Below are 9110 nucleotides of genomic sequence, written 5' to 3' on the forward strand. Positions count from 1 at the left end.
AAAGAAAAGAAAAGAAAGGGAGTTTGGGGAAATTGAAAGCTAAAAGTCATGAAAATGTCTGCATGGTGTGTATATTAGGCAGGCCTTTGCCCAGCTCTCCCTGGGACTCCCTAGTGTGGCTGGAGGTACCACCTGCAATCCAACAGTGGGGTCAGAAACTTCAGTCCTCCCCACTGCTACCTTCACCACTTGCCAAATGATGTCCATTAAAGAACTCACAGATGCATCAGCATTCTCACCACAACACCTGGACTCTTGCTCTGACCATCCTGCCTCTGCTTCCCCAGAGTGTCCTTTCTATACCTCACAGCACTTCCAGGCACATGACCCTTGAATCTCCATGGCTCACCATGACCTCAACTGGGGTTCCCCACCCTTGTTCTGCTGCTCTCTACACCTCTTGAATATTAACACAACCACCAGCACTGTAGTTCAAAACATACGCTGCCTCTCATCCAGGGAAGGGAGCAGGCCATGTCAGAATTCCCAAATTTTAGGGAAGGGGACATTGAAAATTTATGGCCCTTAGGACACAGTCTTTATCATTTCGCTCAGAGCCCCCTGATCCAGCATCTCCTCCTGCTCCCACTGAATCCAGTTACTCCATTCTCTGCCTACTTTAAAAGTGAAACTCCAGATAATTAAACAATTTTTAGTTTCCTGAAGATGAGCACATCTCACACATACTCACACTTCTGTGGCTTTGCACAAATTGTTCCCTCTGTCCAGAATGCATCAGCCCCTCCACCACCACCACTAAGTCAAACTAGTCTTCCTTGAAAATCCTGCCCACCCTTCAAAATCCAGCTTGCTCAGGAAGTTGAAGCAGGAGGATCACTTGAGCCCAGGTGTTCGAGGTTGTAGTGAGCTATGATGACACCACTGCATTCTAGTCCAGGCAACAGGGCAAGACCCTGTCTCAAAACAAAAACAAACGAACAAAAAAAAATACCCAGCTTGGATGTCACCTCCTCTGAGCAACCCTTTCTACTTCCTCCCTTCCCAGACAGAATGAACCACCCTCTATTTGCGCCACCTGTGCCATGAGTCGGCCTGAACCTTTCCACTTTCCTCCCCGTGTTGTAATTGAATGCTGGTCGATGCCCCCAGATAGACTGTGAAATCCTTACAGGTGAGGACTGTATCATGAATTTATCATTGAGCACCTGCACCAGGCACAGTGCCTGATACACAGGGGACCACAGAGAAAGGTAGTCCAATTAAGTTTAATTTCTATTTGGCAGGTAATGGCTCTTCATTTTTACTTCCCACAGAAAGCAAGTGATTGCTTTTCTTCCCTCCTTTTTGGAAGCCCTGCCTACCACCCATCTGCACTGTGCCTCTCAGGTCCTTGATGGATGAAGAAAGTGAGTTGATCCAGCCCCAAGACCAGAGCTGCTGGGCCACTCTGCCCGATGTGTGCCTGCGTCGTGTTTTCTGGTGGCTGGGAGACAGGGACAGGTCCAGGGCTGCCCTGGTCTGCAGAAAATGGAATCAGATGATGTATTCGGCCGACCTCTGGCGATACAGGACCATCACCTTTAGCGGGAGGCCTTCCAGGGTCCACGCATCTGAATTTGAGTCAGCTCTCTGGTATGTTAAGAAGTTTGGTCGTTATCTGGAACACCTGGAGATCAAATTCCTGAATCCTTACAACACTGTCTTGACCAAGAAGTTCCAGGTCACCATGCGGGGCCTCCTGTCATGCCTGGGCAGGAGTAACAGCCGTCTGAAATCTCTTTCCATACAGCACCTGGAGCTGGACCGCCTGGTGTGGAGAAACAGCATCCGGAGCTCCTTCATCAAGAGCTTGAGCTTCTTCTTAAAGAAGATGGGCAAACACCTAGATTATCTCAACCTGAAGGGGGCCAGGCTGACCGTGGAGCAGGGCTGCCACATTCTCAACTCCCTGAGCTACCAGAGGAATGAGAGTCTGGTCTCAGAGCTCAACATTGAGGATTACTTCAGCCACCACCTTGCTGTCTACAGCAGCCCCCAGTTCCACAAGACCATGGGCACCTTCCACAACCTGACGGCCCTGACCCTCAACTACAACTGTATCTCTGACGAGCTGCTGGAGAACTTGTGTGAGAACAACGCCAGCACCCTCTGGACCATAAACATCAAATGCCACATTCATGACCCCCACGGACAGGTCATCTGGGGCATGTCCTGGGCCAAGCTGGCCAGGCAGGCCACCAACCTGAAGGTGAACTTCTTCTTCGAGCGTGTGATGAAGTACGAGCGCTTGGCCCGGATCCTCCTGCAGGAGATCCCAGTCAGAAGCATCAGTCTGAGAAGCTGCTACTTCAGCGATCCCGACTGGTCGATGCGGCCCACTCTGACGGACCTCCTGCCCACCTTCCGGCACACTCTGCAGGTGGGTGGAGAATGAGGGAAGGGGAGACCTGTGAGGGGTTACCCAGAGGGAAGCCCGCTGCTCCCTGCTCTCAGGTGGGGACCCACAAATTGAGGTGCTAGGAGATGTTACCAAACTAAGCTTCCTCTCCTCCCCGTGAGACCTCAGTAGATGACAACTGCTATTCATGCCCTACATTTGGGACACAAGGACTATTCTGGTTGGTTGTCATCTAAGAAAAGCGTCTATGTCTCCAGCTCAGAGTTGTGAAGCCGGAGCAACTCTTGGCAGGTGAATAGCAGGGGGGAAGCCCCTTCACACCTCTCCACCAGGTCAGGGTAGCACACAAGAGACTCAGTGCCTCCTGTGGTCAGCTCTTAGCAGGGGCCTGGTTATTGGAAAGATAGAATGGGGAGGACCAGAACAAACAAAAAGCCAAATTTGACTTAGGCAATTTGAGAGCTCAGAGGTTCTGAGATGTTCCCTAATCTAGCAGCTTTCCCATCCATAAAGTCAGAATCACTCTGCCCCTCCAGAAGCCCCCACAGCAGTTAACAATTGATATCAACAGGTCTACACACCACTACAGACAAGGATGGGATGCAAGATGTAATACTTCATTTGACACCCACATAACCCCGAGGCAAGCAGACATTAGCCTGATCTGTGCTACAGAAGAACTTGGCAGTTGGGTGCCTGGTTCATAGTTGACCAGTCAGTCTCCTACAGGGCTGGGACCTATACCTTGGTCTCTGGACTCTGACTACACCACATCCAAATTCCAAGTTTTGAGCTGACTATCGTAGCTCCATGGTTAGTGGACTGGCCTCACCCAGCAGAGGCAGTGAGCTGGAGCCTTGCTTGAGCATGACAAACAAACAAACAAAAAGCCAGGCCTGGACATGATAAACAAGAGGAAAAAAAAACAAAAACGGCTGGGTGTGGTGGCTCATGCCTGTAATCCCAGCACTCTAGGAGGCTGAAGCGGGTGAATTGCTTGAGCTAAAGGAGTTCAAGACCAGCCTGAGCTACAGTGAGACTTCATCTCTAAAACATATAGCTGGGCATTGTGGCAGGCACCTGTAGCCCCAGCTACTTGGGAGGCTGAGACAAGAGGCTTACTTGAACCCAAGACTTTGAGGTTGCTGTGAGCTATGATGCCACCACACTCTACTCAGGGCAACAGAGTGAGAGACTCCATCTCAAAAAAATGAAAATTCCAAGTTTTGCAAAATTGAATAAGATCATCATCATTCTCAGATGTCTTCCTCTGAGAACCCTAGGTCCAGTGATCCTTATCTAAAAAGCTCCCCAAACCACCATGGCTTTCAGGCTAAAACCTGGGTTAGGGAAATAAGGTGAGATGACTCAGCCAGTCCCAGCATCTCTGCTCACATACATCTTCTCCTTTGGTGCTTTTCCAGAAATTAACTTTTGAGTTCAACAATAACCATGAGTCCCTGGATGAGGAGCTGCACCTTCTCATCTTATCCTGCAGGAAATTGTTTTATTTCAAAATCTGGGCTTTCCTCGATGTTAAGTTCGTGGAGCGGATCCTCAAAAGTCAGGAAGAGGGGCAGTGTTCCCTGCGCACTCTCAAGGTAAGAGGACCAACGCTGGCTCCACAGGACAGAGCAGGGGCGTCCAGGAAGGTGCTTCGGGCCTGGTGTGGAGGTCAGACATCTCTCTGCTGGAAATTAGCAATTTCACAGAAGGGAATTTGGAGCTCTCTTCCTTAGCAGCTAGGTTTGGGCTTTTCCTGATTCTGCCAACAACTGAACGTGTAGGCCGGGCTCAGTCACTCACACCTGTAATCCTAATACTTTGGGAGGCCAAGGCAGGTGACTTGCTTGAGCTCAGGAGTTCAAGACCAGCCTGAGCAAGAGTGAGACTCTGCCTGTACTAAAAAAATAAATAAATAAATAGCTGAGGCAAGAGGATCATTTGAGCCCAAGAGTTTGAGGTCTCTGTGAGCTATGATGCACTCTACCCAGGGTGACAAAGTGAGACTCTGTCCTAAAAAACAAAAACAAAAGCAAACACTGTAAGTGTAGATCATTTGGATTACTGTTAAGTCCTGAATGACATAGTCACAATGTGTGTGTGTGGGTGGGGGGGTGTTTCTCTGTTGGCACAGGTGAGAATTTATACAAACAGATATGAGACAAACGAAGAGGACAGGACCCTACGGGACATTTACAGAAAGTACAGAAAGCTGATCGATTCAGAGCTTAACTATTTTGTCATCGCTTACCCCATGATGTAATGAGCACTCTCTGGAGGAAGAAAGCTAGGAGCACTTTGAACTTGAAAACCCAGTTCTTAGAGAACTATGCACTTGGAGCATCCCCACTCCCACCCCTTTTTCTTCTCTCGCTCCTCTTTTGCCAGTCCTGCACCAACATGAATGACTCAGCACAGGCTGGGACTGCTGGTGATGTGAAGGCCCCAGGTGACTTTAAAGTGCTATCTTTACCAACTATCCAGGGGTGATTTCTCTTTTTGTCATTTGGTTTTGCTTTTTGACATGTTCATTCAGCTACAGAACGGGAAACCCAAAAACACCCCAGAGTAGTTTCTTATGAGAGGATCCCGACTCCTGCTGAGCTGGGCACCTGAAAAGGTGTGTGTTAACTACCCGTTGAGCAAATAGAATCACTTTTCTATTCAGTAACATTCTCAGTTTAGAAATACTCTATACGCTGGCTGGCCTCCTGACCTTGACCTTGGTTGGGCCTGAATCCACCAGCCTGTCTGTGGATGAAAAAGGAAGATCCTCACTTTTAGAAGGATCCTGCTCAGAGAGAGAACTCCCTCCCCAACAGGAACTCAGGATTTATGGGCCTTGTGGACTCGGATCTCCTGCCTCTCTCTTTTTCTGGTGGCTCCTTTATTTTTCCACCCAGCCTGCTGTGGCCACTCAGTCCCCGGGAGTTGGGCTGAACCAAAAGTGGCCGTTACTCCCATATTTACGAAGGATTATTTGTAATGGCAGGAGGAAATGTTCCTACTGCAATATTAAGCGAGTAAAGGACACAAAGTGTATATTGAGTATGCTATCAATCATGTAAAATGCATATAGGTATTTTTTTTTAAAGCACAGAGACATGCACCAAAAATGTTAAGTCATCTCTGGATGATAGAGTTATGGGTAGTTTTTATTGTCCTTTTTATGCTTTCCCATATTTTGCAACTTCTCTACGATGGCCATATGTTATTTTTATAATTAGGAAAAAATTCTAGTGTGCTTTAAATAAGGAGTAATTATAAATTCCTGAGCCCGTGCCATAGCGTGTATTGCTTCTGGGTCGTTTGAGATTTTTGTACACATAGTTGCATATAGTTCTTTTTAATCAACTGCTATGAATTAATAAAATCTCAGAATACTTTTAACAAGTGACTCATTTTAGATTTTGTGTGTCTTGCTTTTTGCACGCTGCATCCATGTTTATCTTGAGCTTCTTGGTCCTTTGTTAAAATCCATATTTATCTAGTGTTTTCCAGTGTTCACATTCACTCTGTCATCTGAATCTCGCCACAATGCTGTTTGGAAGACATGCTTCCCATTTCACAAATGTTCAGAAAGGATCATCCTGGTGAAGAGAAGGGGTCCCCTCCAGGAGGAAGCTTTCAGCTCTGATGGGAGAAGGCACCTTTAAGTGTCATAATGCTCTGAAACCAGAAGGGGCCTGTGGAGTAATCTAGCGCTGTGTGGATCAAAGAGGAGGTGATTTGCAAGAAGTGAGAGGGAGCTCAGCTGAAATCCGGACTCCCTGATGGATGGATTGGTACAATGATTTCTCTCTGTAGTGCAGACCAGTTCCTTTCACCCCCAAACATGGAATCTGAGTATAGATGACTCTTTTATGAAAAACACATTAACATAAATAACATTTTTATGGAAATTTTTTTTTCTTTTTTTTTTTTTTTTTTGAGACAGAGCCTCAAGCTGTCCCCCTGGGTAGAGTGCTGTGGCATCACAGCTCACAGTAACCTCCAACTCCTGGGCTCAAGCGAGTCTCCTGCCTCTGCCTCCCAAGTAGCTGGGACCATAGGCATCCACCACAACACCTGGCTATTTTTTTTGGTTGCAGCCATCATTGTTGTTTGGCGGGCCAGGGCTGGATTCGAACCCGCCACCTTAGGTGTATGTGGCTGGCGCCTTAGCCACTTGAGCCACAGGCGCTGAGCCTATGGAAATATTTTCAAAGACTGAATACGTTTCACAGTTTTGCAAGTCTCTGTCATGTCAGGCTGAAGAGCAGACAGCTCAATTCTTATCCCTGCTTTTGCATTTAGTCTGTTGCAATGTCACACACCACAGAGGACACCCCAGAAAATGCCAGGAAGAGTGAGTGAAAAAGGCACCTTACATCTGGGTATTACTGTTAAAATACTTTTGACCTCATGGATCCCTTGGTCAAGGGATGGTCAGTACCCTCAGAGATTCCCCAACCACACAGAGAACTACTGCAAAAGACATTTCAGTTGCTCCAAAGAAATGAGACAGGTTCAAGACCAGGTGAAAAATGCAGAGCAGGTCTCCAACCCCACCTATTCTTAACAAATATCATTTATTTTTTAAATTATCCCATTCAGAGGCCCATGGAGACAGCCAACAGACCGGTGACTCTCTACTCTCCTCAGAGTGACAGCTTCCTCATGCCCCTCCCCCCCTTTTCCCATAAGAGCAGGAGGGGGAAGGGCTGACTCCCACAGCCTCCTCATGCTGAGAGTCTGAAAAGAGCACCCAGCTCTTTGCAGAAACACACAAAGGCACCCCAACATGTCCCTGTCCCATGTTTATGAGCAGGAGACACATTCTGCCTCCCTGGGGCCTCCTCTCAGCTATTGGTTGGACCTAATGAAGCCCTAGTAACAAAGTGACTGGGGCCAAGCCTCCTGAATGCCCAATTTGCAGCAGACTCATATATTGCTATCTAATCTGCAAAGTGATGGTATTTCGAGGCGGAGACTTTGGGAGGTGAGTAGGTAATGAGGATGGGGCCCTAGTGAACAGGATTGGTGGCCTTTTTAAAAGAGACCCTGGAGGGCGCTCTGGCCCTCTTTCTGCCAGATAAGGATACAGGGAGAAGTTTATAGTCTGCAACCTGGGTAGCACTCTAAACAGAAACCAACCACACTGGCACCCTGATCTCAAACTTCCAGCTTCCAGAACTAGGAGAAATACATTTCCGTCATTTATAAGCTACCCAGTCTACAACATCTTGTTATAGCAGCCTGAACCAAGATATAGTTTACAAGGAATAAAGCTATCACCAAACCAAGGCATAAACCAGTACACACAGGCAAATGGACAATATAAATGCAGCATTTTGTTTTTGAAAAGACTCTCAGGGATAGGCTGATGACTCTCTGGACTGGAAAGGTCCTAAGCCTGGGTTCTACGTCTCTTTAAGCCACTATTTGTGAGACCCTGAGTAAGTTCCTTATCCTGCTGAGGTCTTAGTTTCTGCTCTCCGTAAAATGGGGGGAGCTGAGCAGCCCCATATCAGCAAGTCCCTTGAGACACAAATGTGCTGTGATGGAGTCCGTGATGCTGCTGAGCATAGATGACCACATTCCATGGCCCCAAACCTCACCTTTGGAGCCAACTGCCTGGGTTTGAGTCCTGGCCTGCCACTGCTTGCTGTGTGCCCTTAGTCAAGTATTTAACTTCCCCAAGTGACAGCTACCCTATAAATCGAGACATACATTATTTAATACACGCACTATAGTACATAAGCCTGGCCTATGGGTATTCAATAAACGTTGGCTTTTATTTAATGAGGGGACAGACTCAAAAAAGTTGACTTGCCCTGAGTCACATAGCCAGTTTGCGACAGAATCAATTCTATAGTTTCCTGAGTCAGAACCCAGGACTCTTTCTTCGAGCCAGTAATAAAATGAGAAAAACAATTCCTCTCACTTCCCCCAGACAGCTCATGCCAGACAGATAATTAAGGCGATCACTGGTTGAGTGTTCACTATGTGCTAGACATTAATTTACCCAGTTTCAAGGAATCCTTACACAGCTCTAGCAGGGAGAAACTACTGTTTTCCTCTTTTAGAGAAAAAGAAACAGGTTTTGCAAGACTGATACTCTGGCCACACATTTAGGAAACACTGGAAGTGAGCACCAAAGAGCTGTGCTCTTAATTCAACATACTGTGCCCAGAGCAGGAAGATTTGGGGTCATGTTCTACAAGTCCATCAAGCAAAAGAATAGAAGAGAAAACTTCTGTTTTACTATGTTTAGCTTAGAAATGTTTCTGTGGTCCTCTTCCCCAAGCGGCCTGAGGTGATCTGTGAAAATGGTTCGCTATTCACTTGACCCAGAAAACCCCACAAAGTCATGCAAGTCAAGAGGCTCAAATCTTCGTGTTCACTTTAAGAACACACGTGAAACTGCCCAGGCCATCAAGGGTATGCATATACGAAAAGCCACCAAGTATCTGAAGGACGTCACCTTAAAAAAACAATGTATACCATTCCGACGTTACAATGGTGGAATTGGTAGGTGTGCCTAGGCCAAACAGTGGGGCTGGACACAGGGTCCGTGGCCCAAAAAGAGTGCTGAATTTTTGCTGCATATGCTTAAAAATGCAGAAAGTAATGCTGAACTTAAGCGTTTAGATGTAAATTCTCTAGTCATTGAGCATATCCAAGTAAACAAAGCACCCAAGATGCGTCACCGAACTTACAGAGCCCCTGGTCGCATTAACCCATACATGAGCTCCCCCTGCCACAT

General features: G+C 47.0%; 1 protein-coding gene across 1 annotated transcript in view; it reads left to right on the forward strand.

Moving 5' to 3' along the window:
• Positions 1-4841, forward strand: part of FBXO39 (F-box protein 39) — a 6977-nt gene extending 2136 nt beyond the window's left edge. The window contains exons 2-4 of the mRNA XM_003799039.2: positions 1275-2380; positions 3784-3960; positions 4497-4841. Of these exons, the coding sequence (XP_003799087.1) occupies positions 1355-2380; positions 3784-3960; positions 4497-4625 (1332 nt within the window). The 5' untranslated portion in view covers positions 1275-1354 and the 3' untranslated portion in view covers positions 4626-4841. The remainder of the gene's footprint in view (positions 1-1274; positions 2381-3783; positions 3961-4496) is intronic.
• The last annotated feature ends 4269 nt before the right edge of the window (positions 4842-9110 follow it).

Source organism: Otolemur garnettii, unplaced genomic scaffold (genome assembly GCF_000181295.1).
Source record: "Otolemur garnettii isolate 467f Iridium unplaced genomic scaffold, OtoGar3 scaffold00145, whole genome shotgun sequence".
NCBI lineage: Eukaryota > Metazoa > Chordata > Mammalia > Primates > Galagidae > Otolemur > Otolemur garnettii.